This window comes from Staurois parvus, unplaced genomic scaffold (genome assembly GCF_062004578.1).
Source record: "Staurois parvus isolate SC_StPar_1 unplaced genomic scaffold, SC_StPar_1.0 ptg000708l, whole genome shotgun sequence".
NCBI classification, from domain to species: domain Eukaryota; kingdom Metazoa; phylum Chordata; class Amphibia; order Anura; family Ranidae; genus Staurois; species Staurois parvus.
In genome coordinates, this window is record NW_028318504.1 from 12773660 (window position 1) to 12797706 (window position 24047).

At 46.2% G+C, this 24047-nt stretch overlaps 1 protein-coding gene across 1 annotated transcript in view; it reads right to left on the minus strand.

Annotated features, from left to right (window-relative positions):
* ATRN (attractin) overlaps positions 1-24047 on the minus strand; it is a gene marked incomplete at its 5' end in the record, with an annotated part of 270653 nt that overhangs the window by 84126 nt on the left and 162480 nt on the right. Inside the window, 2 exons of the mRNA XM_089653376.1 lie at positions 8920-8998; positions 12831-12892. Coding sequence (XP_089509502.1) covers positions 8920-8998; positions 12831-12892 — 141 coding nt within the window. The remainder of the gene's footprint in view (positions 1-8919; positions 8999-12830; positions 12893-24047) is intronic.

Sequence of the window (24047 nt, forward strand, 5' to 3'; positions counted from 1 at the left end):
TTGGTTTGTGGAAAGTGAACAGGAGCCAGGCGCTGTGTAGTTTTGTGATAAAAGTAATACACCTTATATGGAGGTGTGCCTTTAATAATTCATATGGTAAAAAATAGATAACCAGCCTGTGGCTTTAAGAAGCCAGGTTCCAAGATGGACGGCCCATCCGCTCAGAGGGAAGCAGTGGAGAGTAGAATGCCTGTCAGTGCAGGGACCACGTGTATCCGATCTCCCAGCGTCCCGGATGACATCACCACGATGTGGAGAGACGGAGGGGAGGAACTCTTGCTGGAGCAAGATAAAGCGCATGCGCGCGAAACATGTTTTCCCGGCAACCGGCCTCTTCCTTCTAAAGCTGCGGCTCCAGCAAGAGTTCCTCCCCTCCGTCTCTCTACGTCGGATACACGTGGTCCCTGCACTGACAGGCATTCTACTCTCCACTGCTTCCCTCCGAGCGGACGGGCCGTCCATCTTGGAACCTGGCTTCTTAAAGCCACAGGCTGGTTATCTATTTTTTACCATTATTAAATTATTATTAAATAATAATTATTAAATAAAGAATTATTAAAGGCACACCTCCATATAAGGTATATTACTTTTATCACCAAACTACACAGCGCCTGGCTCCTGTTCATACTTGACACCATTGTCTGCTCTACTGACTGACCCATAGGGGTTTATTTACTAAAGCTGGAGAGTCCAAAATCAGACTCCCTTCTGCATAGAAACCAATCAGCTTCCAGGTTTCATTGCCAAAGCGTCATTGAACAAGCTGAGGTTAGAAGCCGATTGGTTTCTAAGCAGACGAGAGTCTGATTTTGGACTCTCTAGCTTTAGTAAATAAACCCCATACTGTCACAAACTACTGCCATACTGACAATATACACACGTGTGTTTACCGCTGCTCAAGGTAGAGAGACTCCCAATCTCAAAGCACAACTCCTCCTGTAGGTGCCAGCACAGCTTGGGCATCCCTTCGGCTGCACTCCAAACAATCCACTTTTTTGAACCAAGATAAAACCAATACAGACAGTGGAAATACAGCGGGGGACTGGCGGGCAGGTGTATCACACTACAGGCAGCGCTTATTCATTACTACTACAGTGTGTTTCAGCTCTGGGGTGCACATCCTAATGCAATCGATTGTGCACACTTATGGTGGGAACAGGCCCTAACAAAAGAAAATATGGAAGGAAGGGGTAAATGAACCACTCAAAGGGGTAAGACAGACTAGAAGATCTGAACTCCTTGCATGTTTATGTACAGTGAGAGGCTGGCAAAGTAGCTCTTATTCTAAAAACACTTTGGGGCCTATTTCTGAAAGGTAAATAGACTGTGCACTTTGCAAGTGCAGCTGCACTTTGAAAATGCAGTTGCTCCAGAGTTTAGTAAATATAGGACAGTTCTGCTGACTTCCAGCATCCAATCGTGTGCAAGCAAAAAACACAACCCCCCCCCCAATCCTACATGCAAAGTGAAGCTTCACCTCAATTACTAAGCTCTGGAGCAACTACAATTACCTGTCAAAGCAGCCCTCCAGCACTGCGCTGTCACCTCACCAGCTGGCCCAGATTGCTTCCATCTTTGCACAGTCCAGGTTCACTCTTCAGCAACTTGAATGGCAACCCCACGATGACGTCGTGTAATCACGGCACAGAGCGGGTGCAATAAACATGGTTGCACGTGTGCAGCTTAGATTACATTAGTCCCCGGTCACACCGGGTGCGACTTGGCATGCGATTTGCATGCCATGCAACTTGCAAATCGTATGCCAAGTCGCACCTTATTGTCTGCAATTACAGCGACTTGGTTGGAGCCGCACCGATTTCTAAAGTAGTACATACACTGTCTTGAAAATCGCACCTGAAATCAGCATGTCTCCCAACTTTGAAATGGTGTGACTTCACTGTAAGTCGCATGATTTCAATGGGCTTGATGTGACCGGGGGGTTACTGCTAAAAGGCAGGGAGAGGCATTTATGAGAGAAGAGACTAATAGAGTCTCTTCCATTATATAAATTCTGCCTGTCAGCTTTGTTGAATGTTTCACTTTAGTACCACTTTAACCTCCCTGGCGGTATGATTCTTTCCGATTTTTTGTGCTGAAAGCGGTACCATTTTTTGCATGGAAATATGTAGTTTTTTATTGTAGGCTGTAATTTTTAGGAATAACTCACTGAAATCTGCCCGAACAAGAGTCTATTAAACATCCCGGGTATGATAAAACTTGAAACACAAAATCATAAATTATAATTTAATAAATAATCATAAAAAATAATATAATAATAATAAATTTAATTCAATAATATAATCAAACCAAAAACACTGAAATTTGAAATACAGAGGAAAATTCGCACATCGCTGAGCAAAGTCGCAAAATCGTTTTCAGTGTCTGATGACGAATTTCCCCCACGAATCATTATCACTCAATTCTGCAAGTGGTTCTGATTTACTATCGCTGTTCTCTAGCCGGTCTAAAACCGCTTTTGACCTAAAGGGACGCTTTTTGGACGCCATGGACTTTTCTAAGTTTCCAGGCAGAAAGAACAGTCAAAATGCAGGCAGGGCGCCGGACAAAGCAGTAGGGACAAAATGTATGTGAAATGCATTGAAACAGCAATGACAGCAAAAATGACATTTTTTAAAAATTTCAAATTTCCCGCCGGTCCCGGCGCCCATACATCCCGACGTCACAGGGACCGGAACACAGAAGCCGGATGCCGGCATCGGCCGGAGGAGATGGCCGGGGACGCTGCAGGGGACACATCGCGGGAGCGAAGGACAAGGTAAGTGCTGCAGGGACCCCCTGAGCAACGCCGCATGGTAAGCCCGAGTGTAGCTCGGGGTTACCGCTCTTGGTATAGAAATTTTACCCCGAGCTACACTCGGGATTACCGCTAAGGAGGTTAATCCTGGGCTTCCAGCAAGCCTGTCCAAACAAGGGTGACATTGGGCCTTCTCCCGGGAAAGCCTGAACTAATTCCGTGTCCAGCATTTTTGGCAGCGCACCGCACACATCATGGCCATGTGTTGCACCGCTTAGAATAAAACGCACTACACTGCAGCAACGCAGGCAGTGTGAATGGGCCCTTACCTTTCTGCAAGATTAAAATATATGTGAAAACAAAACTTTTTAAATAAATAGAGAGTAAATCTTCCACTGGGGACACGTGTTCCGGGAACTACTGTAACAGGTCATTTCCTTCACTATGAAGATATTTCCTGTCATGTTCTGTCTCGTGTCAAGGAAGTGAACAGAAAAACTCCTTAAGGCAAGGTAGACACCTATGCAGATTGTGTTTGATCAGTTTCTGTAGTGCCTTTTGCGGTGCGTTTTGGCACATGCGGTTTTTATGCGTTGTGTTTTTTTCCCCTAACTTGTTGCTAGGCAGATTATAATGCAAAATGCATTAAAAAAACCCATCAAACCACGTCAAAAATGCATTACATGCTTTCCTGCAACATCTCCATTTAAGTCTATTGAACCAAAAACACAACGTTTTGCATTTAAAAAAGTTCCTGACCCTTTCCAAAAAAATGCACCGGGTGAAAACCCGGACATGTAAACCTGTCCCATAGGAAATCATGTTAAATGGATTGCTGTGCGTTTCTGCAAAAAGATGCGGGAAAACGCTAAGGTGTGAACCTAGACTAATGGGACCCAGAGGGCAAAAAAAAAACCTTCTTTACTCTAGCTAAAACTGGAATATGTTTTGGCTTTAAATATACAATAAAAATGTTTGGAACTGCACATACCTGTAAAAGTAATCCAGTCTCCACAGCCGCTGAGATTACTTTTACTTGTAAAAAGGGATGACTTTATCCCACAAAAATAAAGCATGCACCCTATGATTAAGTGCATAATCCGAAACGCGTCAGCGGGGTACAGCATCCAGACGTCACGCCACCACTGGTGGCCATCCTGAAATACTTATGGTCAGCGTTTTTTACTATTTTATTTACACCTGTTTTTGTGGAATAAAGTCATCCCTTCATGCAGTATGCAGTATCACGCTATGTGGTGTCCTTCATTGGGCTCTCCCTGTGAGTGTCGTCATTCGTAGAGCCTATCATAGAGGTGGCCCAGCGTGGTGATACACACCAAGGGACCCCAGAGAGTCCAACACAGATGTGACCAGACGCTGTGACGCCTGCCTAAAGACCCAATGGTGTATAGTAACCTGGCCTGGCCTGACCTGGGAGCAGATGACCTGATTATACCTGATGAAACAGGATTAATCTCAAATGCGTGTTTAAAGCGCGCTTCTGGTGAGTGCGCATTTCACTTATTCAGTCACTTTATCTGTCACCCCTGGATCAGTCACCCACACACGCTGATTGTGATCGTACAAGATCCTCACGTTCTTATTTAGTTTTGGGACAATTTATCACCATTACCATCACCATGTGGTGATGTATACCTTTCACTTTATACTTATGTATTTATTTATGTTGATATGATGATGATGATCACTTTGCACTTTATAATTACATCCATTTATTAATGTATTTTACCTTGTTTTAGCGCTGCATCTATTTTATTGATATTTACATTGGAAGGTTTTTGGTTGCCTCTTTGGTGTTCTAGCGGCTATTTTCTCAGGTAGCGCTCGCTAATATCCCCTTGTTTTTAACTAGTATCAAGTTGTTATCATTCAGTGCAAGCAGGAGAGGCCACCCCTTCCAAGCTAAATACACATATCTGCATGTTAGACATTGTGACGACCAAGTTTAGAAGTGGAACTACACTGCATCTGAGATCCACAATATCCCCCCCCCCCATGGCCATCTTGAGTAAGGGCAGATGATTCAAGTAGCATTTAAATCCTGGAATCCATCTGCCCTTAGCTCAGACATAGGCTTAGCTGAGAAAAAAAACCTCCTCCCCTCCTGAGGATCGTGGGACGTATGACACCATTTGCCTAGGCATGAAAACCAGGAAGTAACCGAAGAAATGTAAAAAAAAAAAAAAAGTTTTAAACAAGAAAATATAATATCCCTTCCTATTTACGAATGCTTGCAATATTAAGATTAAAAAAAGCAAATGTTGATTAAGAAACTGAAGTTCCACTTTAATAACAAAAATATTAAAAACACAAGCTCGTGCCACAAGGAGGGATCCTAGTGGTATGTCCATTGCGGTATATAAAATAGACAGGTGGATGGTGCTGCGGCCATCTGTAACTGCCTGCGTACATGCGGAGTCCAATCCAGAGGGTTGTAAAGAACACTCAGAGGTGCAGTGGGAGTACAAGAAAGTTTGCCTCCAGCACGCACACTGCAGCACACAGCAAGCGACCCGATATCCAGGCAGTAACAAGGCCCGTGTGACAGATCTGAGAACAGACATTGTAAAGAATGCAGAAAGCCCTGAGAAAGTGAAAGAGACCCTCGATGTGGAGTAGTAAAATGTGTGGGGGGAAAAAAATTGCTGATGGACAGCCTCAGGACACAAACGTAACAAATCTTATTAGCTGGAAATATCACGGCTGACACACCAAGGACAACCTTCCCAAAAGCAGCACATGACTGTGGCAAGGCAGTCAGAATATATATATATATAGATAGATATAGCGAGAGAGCGCGAGAGAGAGAGAGCGCAAGAGAGAGGGAGCGCGGAAGAGAGAGGGAGCGCGGAAGAGAGAGGGAGCGCGGAAGAGAGAGGGAGCGCGGAAGAGAGAGGGAGCGCGGGAGAGAGAGAGAGCGGGAGAGAGAGAGAGCGGGAGAGAGAAGGAGCGCGGAGGAGAGAAAGGGAGCGCGGGGGAGAGAGAGGGAGCGCGGGGGAGAGAGAGGGAGCGCGGGGGAGAGAGGGAGCGCGGGGGAGAGAGAGGGAGCGCGGGGGAGAGAGAGGGAGCGCGGGGGAGAGAGAGGGAGCGCGGGGGAGAGAGAGGGAGCGCGGGGGAGAGAGAGGGAGCGCGGGGGAGAGAGAGGGAGCGCGGGGGAGAGAGACGGAGTGAGAGCGCAAGAAAGAGAAAGCACGTGCGCAAGAGAGAGGGAGCGCGCGCAAGAGGGAGCGGGAGCGCGCGCAAGAGGGAGCGGGAGCGCACGCAAGAGGGAGCGCATGCAAGAGGGAGAGGGAGCGCATGCAAGAGGGAGAGGGAGCGCATGCAAGAGGGAGAGGGAGCGCATGCAAGAGGGAGCGGGAGCGCACGCAAGAGGGAGCGGGAGCGCACGCAAGAGGGAGCGCACGCAAGAGGGAGCGCACGCAAGAGGGAGCGCACGCAAGAGGGAGCGCACGCAAGAGGGAGCGCACGCAAGAGGGAGAGCGTGCTTACATATATATTGTACATTCACATTATCCCTAACCCACAAGGGGTGTACAATCTAAGGTCCCTAACTCACATTCATACATACACATACTAGGGACAATTTAGACAGGAGCCAATTCACCTACCAGCATGTCTTTGGAGTGTGGGAGGAAACCGGAGTACCCGGAGAAAACCCACGCAGGCACAGGGAGAACATGCAAACTCCAGGTGGTGCTGTGGTTGGGATTCGAACCAACGACCCGAGTACTGCCAGGCAGAAGTGCTGATCATTTAGCCACTGTGCTCTGCATAGACCGAAACATTTCTCTGGTCAAATAACTATGGCAGCACCTGGGGTTTTAGAATGAACCTGACATGTCTATAACCTAACATTTTTATATTGGTACAGTATAGACACTGAGAATACATGTGACTGATCTCAGCTAGGTTCACTTGTGCCTAGGGAGCATCCTAGATAAACAATATGGCCTAACGTTTATGGATACTTGTCACACCTATTCTCCAAATGTTAAAGAGTTAAAGTGAAACTTTAGTTAGAAAATTAAGTCCTGCTAGATCACTTCAGGCTGGCCCCTTTTGCAGCGATATCTATGTAAAACATTGAAAATAAGTGCCTATTACGGTTAAAATACAGTAATATGCTGTCTCACCCTGCTCTGCACATGCTCAGTTGCTCTCTATTTTTAGGCACGGTGCTGAGTTTGTAGAGGTCAATCTGCTGACAGCTTAAAGATCTACTGCTGCTCAGGGGCTCTGGGCTTCAGCAAGATGGCAGCCTCCAGCAAGAAGAAGCAGGAACAATGCTGGAGGCCATTTACAGCACACAGTAATTTTGGTAGCATAATTATTAATGTGGAATGTATGTTCCTTGCTAAAGAACTATCATTACCAAGTTGGTATGGGTAACGTTGTGCTTTAAGGCATATCCAGTGAAGGATACTGTTAAAGTAGAACTGTAGGAAAAACCTTTTTTTCATCATTTTGGAGAGAGTAAGAGAGGGTCTTTTTTTTTGCCATCTGTGTCCCACTGTGGGGATTTCCCTTCACTTCCTGTCCCATAGCCAAAACAGGAAGTGAGAGAAAATACATCCAAAGTGAGAGAATCTGGGTGTGTCATCAGAACTAGTAGTATTCTCATTGGAAGATTTCCCCGCTATTACGTTTCTGGGCACAACCCAAAATTTGGGCTCTCTTTTACTTTCACTGATAATGGTACACAATTCAAATAGAGAGGGCGAATCTCCATAACAGGGGCACATATGCAAAAAACAAAACAAAACGTATTCATATGGGGTGGACTCCGATTAAGTCAGGTGGAGTTCAGTTTCGCTTTAAGTTTTATAGTACCATAATCTATTTTCTGGAATAAGGTTGGTGCAGCTGATAATAAAAACATAATTTGGTCAACAGTAGGCAAGATGCGCCCCCCTTATAGATTTAATTCTCTCAATTCAGCCCACGGTTTAATTTGTCTTTGATATGCCTTCGTACATACATCTTTTTCCAGAGCAGCCTGTATATCTTTTGAGGTTTCCTGTGGGTTTTTCTTTGTATCCCAGACAATTCTTCTGTCAGTTATGACTATAATATTTCTTGGTCTACATAACCTTGGCTTGGTATCAAGAGATCCCCGAACTTTCCACTTCTTAATAGGTTAACAGTACTGATTGGCATATTCAAGGCTTTGGACATCTTTTTATGTCCTTTTCCATCTTTATAAAGTTCCATTACCTTGTTACGCAGGACTTTTGACAGTTCTTTTCTGATCCCCATGGCTCAGTATCTAGCCTAGTCAGTGCTTCCACATAAGAGCTAACAAACTCATTGACTATTTATACACTGACACTAAATGCAATTTAAAAAGCCACAGATGTGGGACATTAACCCGTGTGTGTCACCTTGTGTGTCTGTACCAAGGCCAGATATTCCAGGGGAGGGAAACTTTTCATCATGGCCATTTCGGTGATTTTGGTTATCATTATGATTTAAAAAGGAGCCAACTATTTGATAATAAATGGCTTCATATGATCATTATCCTTCAATGAAAGAACATTCTTTGGCATGATCAGTCATATTTTCAATATCCATGCCAAAATTTCACAACTTCTGCCAGGGGATGCAAACGTTTGAGCACAACTGTACCTGCTCCATTTTCCCTAGTCCCCTGGCAGGCTAACAGCTTATTGGTTAATGCTGACTATCTAAGCAAGCAGAGACTTGATGCTATAATCTGTCCCTGCCCCCAAGTGACAGTACACAGCGCACAGGCCTAGGAATTGTCCATTTAGGAACACTGCATTGTGGGTAGACAGGAAGATTGTCAGCCGTTGCCCAATATTTGTAAGTGGCAGGTATCTACCTGCCAGCAGGAAAGCAAGGGAAAGCCATAATTGATTATGACCCCTCTTCTTAAAAAAAAAAAAAATTGCAAAAAAATATAAACACTGTAATATTGGTATATACCGGCAAAGCACAAACATAATTTAAGCAAATGCAATCATGTTGACTGCAGACTGATTTTTGTTAGCAATTAAACTATAATAACAGAGATCGGTGCAAAATACAAAGACAGGGCATACACACCAAAAAAAAAAAAAAGTCTGAACTGCATTATAATTTAAAAGTACAATTATTTGAGATTCCCCACGAAAAACGCTTACCTCTCTTCTCCTGGATGCCCAGCAGCTCTGTTTAATTTTCCAGACCACAGCAGCAACAAGAAGCAAGGAGAGGAAACAACTGCAACATAAAAAAAAATAAAAAGCTCTTAATACATATCTTGGTTCACTTTTAGCAATAATTAGGGCTTCAGAAACCTGGATTTCAGGTCAATGTGGTCACCACTGATGCGTATGTCTGACTGCAGCAATGTTTGCTTCTGCATTTGCATGTGCTTTCACCCAGTATACAGTGCAGCAATCCAACATCAAGGTATTTGTTGGTAATCAGCGTCTCTAGCACAGAAAGTGATAGGAAATACAAAATTTTACAACAGTCCCCAGGACAGGAAGCGAGGAGAAATTTCCAAAAGGTGGGAAAGACAAAAAAACCTCCAAAAAACCTTGACGTATTCTTTTTTAAAGTGGTTGTAAAGCCCGGAGGTTTTTTACCTTCATGAATTCACAGCATGAAAGTAAAAAACCTTTGGTGACCAGATCTCATCCAAGCTCCCCTAAATACTTGCCTGGGCCTGATCTCGATCCAGCGCTGTGCGTGAGAGTAGCGGCTCCCTCCTCACTGGACATGGAGGAAGCTTCTGTTAATCACAGCCTGTGAGGAGACAACAGGGGTGGGGCCATGCCATGCTGTGTGTGTCAATGGACACAGAGCCTGGGCTCAGGTTGGAGCCTACATGAGTGCCCCCATATTAAGTGGCCACAAGGGAAGGTGGGGAGCCTGCTCTGTGCAATGGTTTTGCACAGAGCAGGCCCAATCCTCCCTTGCTGAGGTCCCCCACCAGCGGTCCCAATAGGAATTGAGAAACAATGTTTGTCTAGACAAGTATTTCTCATCCTTTTTTCAGTTGCAGCACCCTTTAACATTCTGCACAATCTCAAGGCACCCTATTCTAAAATGTAAACACTAAACTAATTGTTTTACATGACGCAGCAGCATCCACACATATAGGACACCCAATATTAGAGGATTTATTCTTACAAAGCAAATATACCTTTGTATACCCACTGGTACTGACCCGATGTGCTTCTTATCAACCAATGAGGTCATTATTATTATTATACAGTATTTATATAGCGCCAACAGTTTGCTCAGAGATGTACATTATAATGGGAGACAGTACACGAGACAATACAGTAACAATACAATTCAATACACGAGGGGTTCGAGGGCCCTGCTCCTTGGAGCTTACAATCTAGGAGGTCTAGGTCATCAGTTGTAAGGACACTGGCGGCTGGTTGTAATGCTGCACAATAAAAACCTGTGGCTTTCTGGAACAAAAACGCAGGCATGATCCACTTGCTGGCTTGTGGACATTTTTTGGGCACTTTGCTAAGGTACCCCTGAAGAAACCAAAAAGCTCTCTGGTTGGAAAAGGCTGGTCTAGACCAGCCTTTCCCAACCAAGGTGCCTGGGGTGCCTTGGCGAAATGCCTAATGGGCCAAAAATCGTGTACAAGCCGGGCGTGGATTAAACCTGCTTTTTTGTTACACAAAGCCACGTTTTCATTGTGCACCATTAAATCCTTAAGCACTGTGGAGGCCAGCTGCCAGCACTCTAACTGCTGATGGTTGAAAAGGAAGACATCGGGCAACCTTAGATTGTACGCCTCTTGAGGGTTAGGGACTGATGTGAATGTACAATATATATGTAAAGCGCTGCGTAAATTGACGGCGCTATATAAGTACCTGAAATAAATAATAAATAATATATATATATAATGTGGCTAAATGGTTAGCACTTCTGCCTGGCAGTACTCGGGTCGTTGGTTTGAATCCCAGCCATGGCACCTCCTACCTGGAGTTTGCATGTTCTCCCTGTGCCTGCGTGGGTTTCCTCCGGGTACACCGGTTTCCTCTCACACTCCAAAGACATGCTGGTAGGTTAATTGGATCCTGTCTAAATTAGCCCTTGTATATGAATGTGAGTTAGGGACCTTAGATTGTATGCCCCTTGAGGGTTAGGGACTGATGTGAATGTACAATATATATGTAAAGCGCTGCGGAAATTGACGGCGCTATATAAGTACCTGAAATAAATAATCACGCAAAATACTTTTTTTTTTAACATCGCCCTCCCTGCCAGCACCGGGGTAACATTAGCTGCATGGAGAGAAACGGGGAGGAAGAAAGGCTGGACTACTAGGCAGTAGCACTGTACTTTGGAAGAATAAATCACTTCTAATGTTGGGTGTCTTATATGTGTGTGGATGCTGATACAAGAAGTAAAAAAAAAATTATTATTTTTTACGTTTTAGAAGGCGATGCATTGTGCAGAATTTTAAAGGGTGCCTTGACTGAAAAAAAGGTTGAGAAACACTAGTCTAGACATACACTATAAAAAAAAAAAAAAAAATTGACAATGCTGCAATACCTGTATTTAACCACAAGGTGGCAGCAAACAATGGGAGGAAAACAAGTTCATAAAACAATATAATCCTTAAAAAGCAATTTCAAAAAACCCCAAACAATGGAGTACTGTGTGTGCAAATTAACCCCTCGCCTACAGGGCACTTCTACCCCCTTCCTGCCCAGGCCAATTTCCAGCTCTCAGCGCTGTTGCACTTTGAATGAAAATTGCGCGGTCATACAACATTGTACCCATATGAAATTTTTATCATTTTTTTGTGACAGAGCTTTATTTTGGTGGTATTTAATCACCTCTGGGTTTTTATTTTTTCTTAAACAAACCAAAAACCACTGAAAATTTTGAAAAAAAAACCAAAAACGTTTTTTTTTAGTTTTGTTATAAAATGTTGTAAATAAGTGATTTTTCTCCTTCATTGATGTGCGCTAATGAGGCTGTACTGATGGGCACTGATAGGCTGCACTGATGGACACTGATGAGGAGGCACTGGTAGGTGGCACTGATGGGCATTGACCGGAATCACTGATGGGCACTTAAAGGCAGCAATGATACATGGCACTGACTGGCACTGATAGGTGGCACTGAAAGGTGGCACTGAAAGGCAGCTCAGATGGGCACTGATATGTGGCATTGATGGGCACTGGCACTGATGAGCACTGACAAAAGGCATTGACAGGTGGCGCTGCTGGGGCTACACTGATCATCAGGGCACACTGATCATCAGTGTAAATGTTCCCTCCGCGGAAAGCCGATTACCGGCTCTCCTCTCCTCTGTCAGCGTGACAGCTCGAGAGGAGAGAAATGCCGATAACCAGCATTTCCCTGTTTACATGTGATCAGCTGTGATTGGACACAGCTGATCACATGACCGAGCCGACATCTTGGGCTCTTTCCGTGATCGGTGATCCACTGTATCCGAGGGACACATCGCACCGCCGATCGCCACGCGCTCCCAGAACAAGAGAACCACCTTGCATCCGTCATATTACTAAATGGCGGGCGGGAGGTGGTTACAACAAAAAAAAAAAACCCATCACGAACTTCCAAATTTTCAGGACAAGCTTTCAGGTTCTACCACCTTCTTCAAGGGTTCAAGCATTACTGCTCGTCCTGAAGATTTGGATGCTCGTGCTAAAAACAAAGTATCACAGACAGTACTCATTTGTTTTTGTTGCAAGTGCACTAACACGTCTACAATCACCTCAAGCATGTGCAAACATTTCTGCACCAGCCATGGACAGGTGTCTGTGTCACTACAATTTGACATGGGTATAAATCCATAAAATCTGCTCTATAGGTTTCTTTTCACAGTTCATAAAGCATTTATTGGCTCATTATGTCACAGAGAAGTATCTGATTTTACAGTACTTGACATATTATGTTCATTTTTTTTTTTTTTTTTTTTTTAATGATGGCAAGCTTCCTCAAGGTGCTAAATATGGCAGTGTGTCTCTGCACCCACTGATCAATCTCATCTGCCAATCAGAGAGGGATTTCCCTCCGGGGACCGAAGGTGCTTGGGGCATACCTGAAAAATGTCACAAAGAATTGCACCAAGTCCATAAAGTTACTGTGCTGAGAGAAGGCGATCTGCAAAATAAAAAGAAAACATGATCAGGTAAGGACACTGTACATCTATAGAGTAAACACAGAACTGTTACAGGAATCACACTCAGCTATATACGAGAGCTGCCATAGGGGATAAAGGGAGCATATCCTGTCTTCAGTAGAAGGGACTGACATGCAGAAATGTTAAAGCGGTATTAAACCCAAAACCAGGAAGTAACTGAAGAAATGCAAAAAAAAAAAAAAAGTTTAAAACAAGTAAATAGGACATTTCACATGATGGCTGCATTAGTTTTGTCTTTTAGGCTTTCTTTCCTTTAGTTTCACCTGGTGATACTTCCAGTAAGTCTGTTTTTCAAAAGAACAAGCTAACTTGCAAATGCAACAGTTAGAGGGATGAGAAACCATTTACTGCTGAAATAAATGATCAGCTTTAAATTTATTAATGTAAAACCTTTATCCGAAAAAGAAAAAAAAAACAGTTTGCTGTAAATGCTTATTAAAGTGGCACGGCATCCGAGCACCGCAAACCAAAAATTATATACAATTCACTTTTAATATTCACAGCGAACTCCTCCACTTATACATGTCTGCATGCTTTATTTTGCAGACAAATCGCTTTGAAAAACACCCCCTGGCTTTTCTGGCAGTGGCCATCTTGAGTAAGGACAGATGATTCAAGTAGCATTTACTTCCTGGAATCCATCTGCCCTTAGCTCAGCGCTGTACATTATAATGGGAGGCAATACACGAGACAGTACAGTAACAATACAATTCAATACACGAGGGGTTCGAGGGCCCTGCTCCTTGGCGCTTACAATCTAGGGGCTATGGGCTGAGCTGAGAACCCTCCCATTCTGAATACTCCTGGGATGTACGACGACATTTGCCTAGGCAAGGAAACCAGGAAGCAACTGAAGAAATGCAAAAAAAAGTTTAAAACAAGTAAATATGATATACTTTCCTATCTATTTACTAATGCTGGCAGGATAAGAACTAGAAATATTCCATGTTAATTGAGAGAGTGAAGTTCTGCTTTAAGTACTGGCTGGAGTTGGGCTTCAATTTGTTAGTGTAACTAAATCTGCTAGTACATCTACCACTCCCCTCCCCTCAGACTGACAATGCTGCAGTTCAAAGGTGCCCCCCTGTGCTCCTTTATCCTGAGTGGGGGCGCTTCAGTACAGGAGGTGTGTTTCTGGCCAGATCAGCAGGTGAAAACAGAAGGAAAAAGCCTAAACAAAGACAACTAATGCAGCCACCACATCTAAGTACTGGTAATTGCAATATATTACATTTTTGGCTTGGGGTTTAATACTGCTTTAAATGTCCTATGCAGTATCCTGAAAAAATTCCTTTTACTTGGAATATCCTCCTGAAAAACAGCAGTGAATATCTAGGCAAGTGTGCCTAGGCACTTCTGGACCACCCCTATAGCTGTAAATCTGCAGCGCAAGATCTAAGGCACAGCAGCCCCAGACTGCCGGGTCTCAGGAGATTTGAGGTGTAATTTGGGGAGACCACTGCTGTGCCGCTCACTGTTTTTCTTCCTTGGAAACTCTGAAATGGGGAAGCAAAGCTGCCTCCAGCAAAAGGGCCACTGTGTGGGAAAACAGGGGCGGACTGACTATTTGGAAACTCGGGCACTGCCCGAGGGCCCGGGGTCAGTAGGGGGCCCCATGAGATGCCCCTGGTACCTTTTTCATAGGCTTTTCTGAGTTTGGGCAAGGACACAGGGGCCCCATGAGTTGTCAGTCCACCCCTGTGGGAAAAGGTATAGTAAGTCTGCTATGGGGAGAAGTTCAGTAGCAGGGAGACCACTGGCAATACTGATAACCAGTCCTCTCTCTGCCTTTTTTGAGTTCACCTTCCAGAGTTCATTTGAAATTTAACATTGGTTAAAAAAAAAAGAATATATATATTTTGCTTCTTTTGCTCTCAGCCTCCTCCGATTTTTTTTGTGCGGCCATGATCCAACTTCCTATTAACCACTTGCCTACCGGGCACTTTACCCCCTTCCTGTCCAGGCCAATTTTCAGCGCTGTTGCACTTTTGAATGACAAATGTGCGGTCATGCAACACTGTACCCATATGAAATTTTATCATTTTTTTTCACACAAATAGAGCTTTCCTTTTGGGGTATTTAATCGCCACTGGGGTTATTTTATGCGCTATAAACAAAAAAAGAGCAAAAAAAGTTGAAAAAAAGTTTCTTTGTTTTTATTATAAAATTTTGCAAACAGGTAATTTTTCTCCTCCACTGATGAGCGTTGATGAGTCTGCACTGGTGGGCACTGATGATGCTGCACTGATATGCAGCAATGATGGGCACTGCTAGGCAGCACTGATAGGTGACACTAACAGCACTGGCTGACGCCACTGATGGGCGCAACTGCTGGGTGGTACTGCTAAGCACAGATGGGCACTGGTGGGTGGTACTGATGGGCACTGGTGGGTGGCACTGCTGGGCACTGATTATCAGTGCCCTGATTAGTGCCGTTCTGCTCATTGACAGCTGCCGGTTATCGGCAGTACTTTCCTCACTCTGTGATAGCTTTCCTGACACCAAGAGAAAAAAAGGTGAACGGGGAGGAACCTCCAACAGATTGACAGCCTCAGCTCTGCTCCTGTGAGCTGTGTAGAAGGGGAGTGTGTCTCTTCCCTCCAATCAACTCTCAGAGCTCTCCTCACTGAGCTTTGCAGAGTTTACCTTCAGCTCCCCCCCCCCCTTTTTTTCTGAATTCCCAGAAAACTTAAAAATATTCAATACTTTGAATGGATGTAAAGAAGAGATGACTGCAGACAAACAGGTACAACTTATGCAGGAAGATTTGTTTCATTTCCATGTATCACCCAAGGGCAGTCAATTTATTGGGTATATGGAAGGATTTACGACCATTTAAGGTGATCCTTTCGATACAAAAAACCTTGTACAAAAACACAAGGGAGCACCTAGATCTATGGTGCAACCACTTGACTTAAGAAGCAAAGTCAGGGTTTAGCCCATCCCTCCCTGCCTTCTCTAAGTGGGACAGCCTTTGACTCCTCCTGTGTGAAGCGGATTTTTGTATATTAGTGCTCTCAGGATTCGGACACACAGGGTGCTCTGGAAGATGGTGAAAAGTTCACGAGGACACCTTAGGCTGCTGAAATTTAATTCAAGCTCAGTGCAGGACTGGGCCAGAGCATTAAATATGCTTGCCATACATCTGTAGATTTCTCCCGTTCCGTTCTGCAGGCTGAGAGAAATCACTCAAATCCCCCATCCATGGTAAACAGCACAGCTGGAGGAAACAAGCACTTCTGGCTATGCAATTCACACAGATGCAGCACCCATGGCGGTCTGAATACCCACCTGATTGGATGCAGTTGCTGTATGGCAGATCATTTTCTATTCAACGCCTTTGATTTTTCTACCCAATTTATTGAGCAAGGTGGTGCCATCTGGACAACCCATGGCTTGAATTTCGTCCAATTCAGCAGAAATTGGTCATATTTCAAGCCATGTATGGATAGCCTATGATACGTTGGGCTAATGGATATTCTTCACCATCCAGATATTGATCAGTACCAGGCCCTGCAATCAGTGATAGATGCTGGCATTATATAGCTACAGGGGTTAGACAAAAAGATGGAAACACTACATGATTTGCAGGTGTGACAGTGATGACGTATCGCGTTGAAAGCGGAAGTGATGTAACATTGTTTTGCTTCCGCTGTGTGATGAGACACCTAGCTAACAGGTGGGAAGCCTCACTTTCGTCATTCACTGTGTGCTGCTAGTAATTTGGAGTCATGTCAGAGCTTACTCAGCTTCAAAGAGGGCAAATTGTTGGTTTCGCTTATCTGGTGCCTCTGTGACTGAAGTTGCCACTTTATTTGTCGTGTCACAAGGTCCAGTATGAAAAGGTTACGACGGCATATACAGTTTACAGGAAAACCTCATCTGATAAGCATAGGTGAGGTTGACATTATCAACTGACCAAAAGAGACAAAAAGGACATTGCGCAGGATTGAGAGACCCGGAATAAGAAAACAACTGCTGAAAAAGTGACTGCAGAGCTCAATCTCAGTCTTCCAAAGCCCGTGTTCACATAGACTGTGCGGAAGGAACTCCATAAACAATACATTCACGGGCGAGTTGCAATTGCCAAACCACTAGCGAGCGATATTAATGCTCAGAAGAGGAGAGAGGGGTGCAACACCCATAAATCGTGGACTATCGATCAATGGAAGACTGTAATATGGTCCGATGAATGGAGCTTCACACTGTCCCCAACCACTGGATGTGTTCACCTGGCAAACACTGTCCCAAGCGTACAACCAGGACTGTCTTGTGCCAACATTAAAGCATGGTGGTGGTGCAGTCATGGTTTGGGCAGCCATATCTTGGTATTCTGCAGCCCCCATCATCACCTTCAAAGGTAGAGTCACTGCCAGCGACTATGTACACATTTTGGCTGACTATGCGCACCCCATGGTGCAGACATTGTTTCCCGAAAACAGCGCCATTCACCAAGACGATAATATTCTGATTGCCACAGCTGGTGTTGTCAAATCGTGGTCTGACAAGCATGCAGAGGAAGTCTCGCACCGTCCCTGGAACCTCAATATCATACAACCACTAGGGTCAATTGTGGAGAACAAGGTTCGGGATCGTGTTCCGCCTTCGGCATCACTGCGGGAACTAGAACAAATTTTGCATGAAGAGTGGTATCAGATTCCAGATTTAAATGTAGAAGATCTATATTTGTCAATTCCCAGAAGAATTCAGGCCGTCTTGGATGCCAAAGGCAGTCCAACACCATATTAGGTAACAATTTTATTCTTTTACCTGTTTTTTCCCCATAATTTTGTCCAACACCTGTACATGCTCCCCTCTTTACACCAGTCTCTACAAAATGAAAGTTATCCAGCACAGACTTTATTTGGGGCTCTGCGATGTAATGTGGCACAATGCTAAGAGCTGCAAAGAAAGCAGATGCTGCAAGATGTGAAAAGGACGCCCTTTGGAAACGCCAACTTTACTTCATATCCCAGAATCACTGCTCCACTCGTACAGGGAACTTTTAGCAGACAAAAAAAAGATCTCCACTGTGTTCTGATGACACTTTCCCAAGCCTCACATTTTATATTGTAGCACAGTTTGAGACTGAACTGCAAATGAGTGTCATGTCCTCAAGACAACCAAATCACTACCTATACCTATCGTCAACCCCCACCTCGCGGTAAAGTTTCAAATGGAAAGAACTCCACTCCAATGAAAGCTACAGCCTGCAGAAGGGTTTTTTTTTTTTCCACTCCAAAGCTGACAATTTTCCACCTGGCTCAGTTGATTTATATTGACTTTTGCTGAGTAAAGTGATGCCGACAGGGCCACCCATGCTTCCAGTTTTGCCTGATACAGCAGAAAACGGATGAAATTCAAGCCGTGTATTGTCAGATGTCACATGGGCACTAATCCATAAATCTTTAAAATGAACATGTAACTTAACTTTCTCAGTCAGCTATTATAATACAGTATTTATAAAGCGCCAATGGTTCGCTCAGCGCTGTACATTACAAAGGGGGACATAACATGTGACAGAACAATACCAATACAATGCAAAACATGAGGGGATCGAGGGCCCCGCTCTTTCCAGCTTACAATCTAGGAGGGAGGGGATGGTGGCACAAGAGGAGATAGCTGTGGGGGATGGAGTGGTAGGAAGAGTGGAGGAGGTCGGCAAGTTAGCAGGGGGTGGGGTAGGCTTCCCTGAAGAGATGGGTTTTCAGGGTGCGCCTAAAGGAGAGGAGAGTAGGTGATAATCTGATAGGTTGGGGCAGGGAGTTCCAGAGGATGGGTGACACCCTGGAGAAGTCCTGGAGGCGGGCATGGGAAGAGGAGACCAGGGAACTAGAGAGAAAGAGGTCTTGTGAGGAGCGGAGTGTGTGTGCTGGGCGGTACTTGGATATTAGGTCAGTGATGTAGTACGGGGCAGTATAAAGAGGTTCTTAAGTCCCCCCCCCCCCCAAAAAAAAAAAAAAAATTAAAAGTCACCAATTACAAATACTGTAACTGCTGACTTTTTAAATTTTGCCCTCACCCTAGCCGGTTCTTTGGGTTTCCAGTCTCTCCATGCTAACTGTGGGAAACCGGCTGTGACTCCTTGTGAATGGTCTGCATCCTTCTGGGCCTTGTGATGTGTCCCAAGATGCTGTGCTTTGAATATTAAAATGAATTAAATTGCATTTTCAGTTGGTGGTGCCGAGATACATTTTAGCTTTGCTTTCCCTGTTCTGCCTTCTCTAAACTAGAAGGAAGGTAAGGTGACTGGTGTCTAAGGTCACTGCTCTACGCACATTCTTGCCTTTGGTTTGGATGAAAAGGCTGCTGCAGCTCTGGTTGAAGAGGAGACATTCTGAAAGCCAACAAGAGATGGAAAAGTACCAGTGTGAGATGACTTGTGGCCAGAAGGTGTGAGGGGTTACAGCTTCCGTTGTGTACAGAAAACTGACAGACTTGGTCTCATAAACCACACATGAAGCCGTAAGTGAAGTCTGGCTGAGGACCAGGCAGTGAGCGGGGAAGGTGAACGAGGATGACGTTGCTAGGTGATGGCTAATCCCTCTACCAGGAATGGTTCTCAGCTCATCCTCCAGCCACAAAGAGCCTTTGTCTGCCACTGGGAGGACAGCGCGGGGAAGGCTGGCATACCAATTGCAGGCAACACTGGTGCTCTGTGCCAGCGCCGTCCATCTGCACAATGCCGCCAAGCTGTCCACCAGCTACTGCTATCAAATCAAAATACGAGCGGGGCATTTTTCTGCATGTTGGAGACTGGACCAGCCTGTGCCACCTTCTTGATAAATAACTTCAACCAACACCCAAAGCAATTATTTATCTCGGCCATGTTTATCTTGATTAGTTGCTCAACAGCTGGATACTCGAGGTGTTTCATCAATTTAGCTGCAGCATTCCAGACATAACCAGGTCACCATTCACTGTAGAAACATCCAGTCTTGGTGGAATTCCAAACAGACAGCTAAGCACACAACCTATATAGGAGCTTCTTCGTTGCCCAATTCTGTTCAGCACGGCTTATTACTGGAATAATGCTAATCAATTGCTCAACCGGCAGGCAACTGACATAGGAAGCTGAAATAGTAAATGAGTGCTGATGTTCTACTGGCTATGTTGTATGGTGGATGTGTGGATATCTGGCTGAGTAGAAAAAAAGGCAAGGCACTGGAAATTTCAGCTTTAAAGCACAACTCCAGTCAGAGAAAAAAAAAGATCACTTGCAGTGGGGCTGGGCCCACAATGCAAGGGTTAACAGCTAGTTTTGTCCAGGGGAGAGGAGAAACCATTTTACTTCCCTGAATCTCCGCTCTCCTGGCAGATGGCGAGCCCCCATGGTCTGGCGGTGGAGGATCATGTTACTTTACTTTTTTGTTCCGCTAGACCAGTGTTTTCAACTGGGGTGCCGCAAGAAGAACTCAGGGGTGCCGCGGCTAGGAGGAGAGATTTAGGGGGAGGGTTGTAGTGGGAGGGATTTGGGGGTGCTAGAAGGGGATGCTCATGCAAATGTGTGTAGGTGCCATTTATCAAAAAATGCAGTGTGCATGAGCGCACAAAAAACATGCACGTTTGGATGCACCTCTTGGTGTGAATGTGCCCTCAGACTGGTGTGCCCTGGGACTGTGGGCAACTCTAAACGGTGCCTTGACTGGAAAAAAAAAAAAAAAAAAAGGGTTGAAAAACTGCCCTAGTCCACGTGTCAAACACAAGGCCCAAGGGCCAAATCCAGCCTGTCAGTATGTTTCATGTGGCCTTCACACCCCTCCTGCAACTGCGGCACCCCCCTTTGTTTCCACACCCATTTTAGCAGTCAGCAGATAGGAGGACAAAACTCCTCCACCAGATCCTGCGCTTCTTTGTGCAGCCACAAAGAGGCACACCTCCCTCCCAACATCTAGCAGTCGGCAGCAGAGAGGAGGATAGACCTCCTCTTACACATCCTGCACCTCTCTGTGCAGCCACAGCACCCCCATCGTCTCTGCCTCCCCTAGTCTTAGCATTCAGCACTCTGGCAGCTGACTCCAGCTCCTCCAGACCCTGCACTTTCTGCATCACAGCTATACCACTAGCAGCAACAAGGGAGGGGGGGTGCACTGTGATGTAAAGGAGGGTGGGGACTCGACTTCTGATGGTGGGGGGCTCTTGACATCTGAGGTAAGGTGGGGTGGGACAATGTCATTAGTGAATGTACAGGCTGCACTCTTCGTGATGTCACCAGCCTCTGGTGAATGTACAGGCTGCACTCTTCGTGATGTCACCAGCCTCTGAGTGAATGTACAGGCTGCACTCTTCGTGATGTCACCAGCCTCTGGTGAATGGATAGGCTGCACTCTTCGTGATGTCACCAGCCTCTGGTGAATGGATAGGCTGCACTCTTCGTGATGTCACCAGCCTCTGGTGAATGGATAGGCTGCACTCTTCGTGATGTCACCAGCCTCTGGTGAATGGATAGGCTGCACTCTTCGTGATGTCACCAGCCTCTGGTGAATGGATAGGTTGCATTCTCAGTGATGTCACCAGCCTCTAGTGAATGGATAATCTGCATTCTCATTGATGTCACTGGTCTCTATTAAATACATGGGTTGTGTTCTCAGTGGGGTAAACTAGGACCCACATTTGGAATTTGAACCAGCAAAAGCAAAAACAAATGTGAAGCAAATATTCACATGCAGAAACACACAGAGCTGGCAGCCTCAAATATATTTTTTAAAAGTGTGAACCCCACCAGCATAGTCTTAGTCTCCCTAAACAACCTCTGAGATGAAAAATGGCAGAAGTGTCATATGATGGCCGCAGTGTGTCGTAAATTAAGGCGACTTTAAAGTGATTGCAAAGGGATTTTTTAAAAACAACAAACATGTTCTACTTACCCGCTCTATGCAATGGTTTTGCACATATCAGCCCCGATCTGCCTCTTTTGGGGTCCCCTGCTGATGCCTCTGGCTCCACCTCTCTTCCGACTGCCCCCATAGCAAGCCGATATGCTGGCACTTGTGCGAGATCAATCCCGAGCCACAATGACACACACAGTGCTTGTCCCCAACCCCCGCTTTCTCCTCACTTACTGTGACTGACAGAAACAGGAGCCAATGGCTGCCACTGCTGCCTCTGTCCAGTGAGGAGAGAGCTGCTGCTCTCGAGGAAAGCACTGGATTGAGATCGGGCTCAGGTACTTATTTAGGGGGGCTGGAGGAGGAGCAGAACACAGAGTTATTTACTTTAATGCAGAAAATGCATTAATGTGCTATTAAACCCTCAACAGTAAAATCAGTCTGTAGATGCAGTAAAGCATGTTTGTTATATTCAATGCAGAATCTAAGAGGTTAGTCTTTCGAATTGTGTTAAAAGGCTGTTTGATCCTGTCTTCTCTGTTCCTCCCCTTCTATTGTCTCCAATCCATCTTCTGATAGTACAGAGCTCTAAAAGTCGCTTTGCACTTGCTCAGTTTAGTGAGTATTGCTAGTTTTTTTTCCCTTTGGGAGGGTGCATGTGATCTGCACAGGGTCAGTCGGCACTGTGCAGACAGAGGGTCAGGGGTTATACAGCCTCATAGGACAGTCAGAGCAGAATGAAAACTCCTCCTACAAGCTTTAATCAGTGCTCAGATGGACTGACAGAAGTCTCAAGACTGCCATAAACTGCTGATGAGAAAAGATAAAAACGCAGGGTCCGGGGAGACCGGACATGGTGAACGCGGGGTCCGGGGAGACCGGACATGGGGAACGCGGGGTCCGGGGAGACCGGACATGGGGAACGCGGGGTCCGGGGAGACCGGACATGGGGAACGCGGGGTCCGGGGAGACCGGACATGGGGAACGCGGGGTCCGGGGAGACCGGACATGGGGAACGCGGGGTCCGGGGAGACCGGACATGGGGAACGCGGGGTCCGGGGAGACCGGACATGGGGAACGCGGGGTCCGGGGAGACCGGACATGGGGAACGCGGGGTCCGGGGAGACCGGACAGAACGCGGGGTCCGGGGAGACCGGACATAGTGAACGCGGGGTCCGGGGAGACCGGACACAGTGAACGCGGGGTCCGGGGAGACCGGACATAGAGAACGCGGGGTCCGGGGAGACCGGACAGAGTGAACGCGGGGTCCGGGGAGACCGGATAGAGTGAACGCGGGGTCCGGGGAGACCGGATAGAGTGAACGCGGGGTCCGGGGAGACCGGATAGAGTGAACGCGGGGTCCGGGGAGACCGGATAGAATGAACGCGGGGTCCGGGGAGACCGGATATAGAGAACGCGGGGTCCGGGGAGACCGGATATAGAGAACGCGGGGTCCGGGGAGACCGGATATAGAGAACGCGGGGTCCGGGGAGACCGGATATAGAGAACGCGGGGTCCGGGGAGACCGGATATAGAGAACGCGGGGTCCGGGGAGACCGGATATAGAGAACGCGGGGTCCGGGGAGACCGGATATAGAGAACGCGGGGTCCGGGGAGACCGGATATAGAGAACGCGGGGTCCGGGGAGAGCGGATATAGTGAGTGCAGGGTCCTGGGAGACCAGCTATAGTGAATGCAGGGTCCGGGGAGACCGGATATAGTGAATGCAGGGTCCGGGGAGACCAGATATAGTGAATGCAGGGTCCGGGGAGACCGGATATAGAGAACGCGGGGTCCGGGGAGACCGGATAGAGTGAATGCAGGGTCCTGGGAGACCGGATAGAGTGAGTGAGTCCTGGGAGACCAGCTATAGTGAATGCAGGGTCCGGGGAGACCGGATATAGAGAACGCGGGGTCCGGGGAGACCGGATAGAGTGAATGCAGGGTCCGGGGAGACCGGATAGAGTGAATGCAGGGTCTGGGGAGACCGGATAGAGTGAATGCAGGGTCTGGGGAGACCGGATAGAGTGAATGCAGGGTCCGGGGAGAGCAGATATAGTGAGTGCAGGGTCCGGGGAGAGCAGATATAGTGAGTGCAGGGTCCGGGGAGAGCAGATATAGTGAGTGCAGGGTCCGGGGAGAGCAGATATAGTGAATGCAGGGTCCGGGGAGACCAGATATAGTGAATGCAGGGTCCTGGGAGACCGGATAGAGTGAATGCAGGGTCCGGGGAGACCGGATATAGTGAATGCAGGGTCCGGGGAGACAAGATATAGTGAATGCAGGG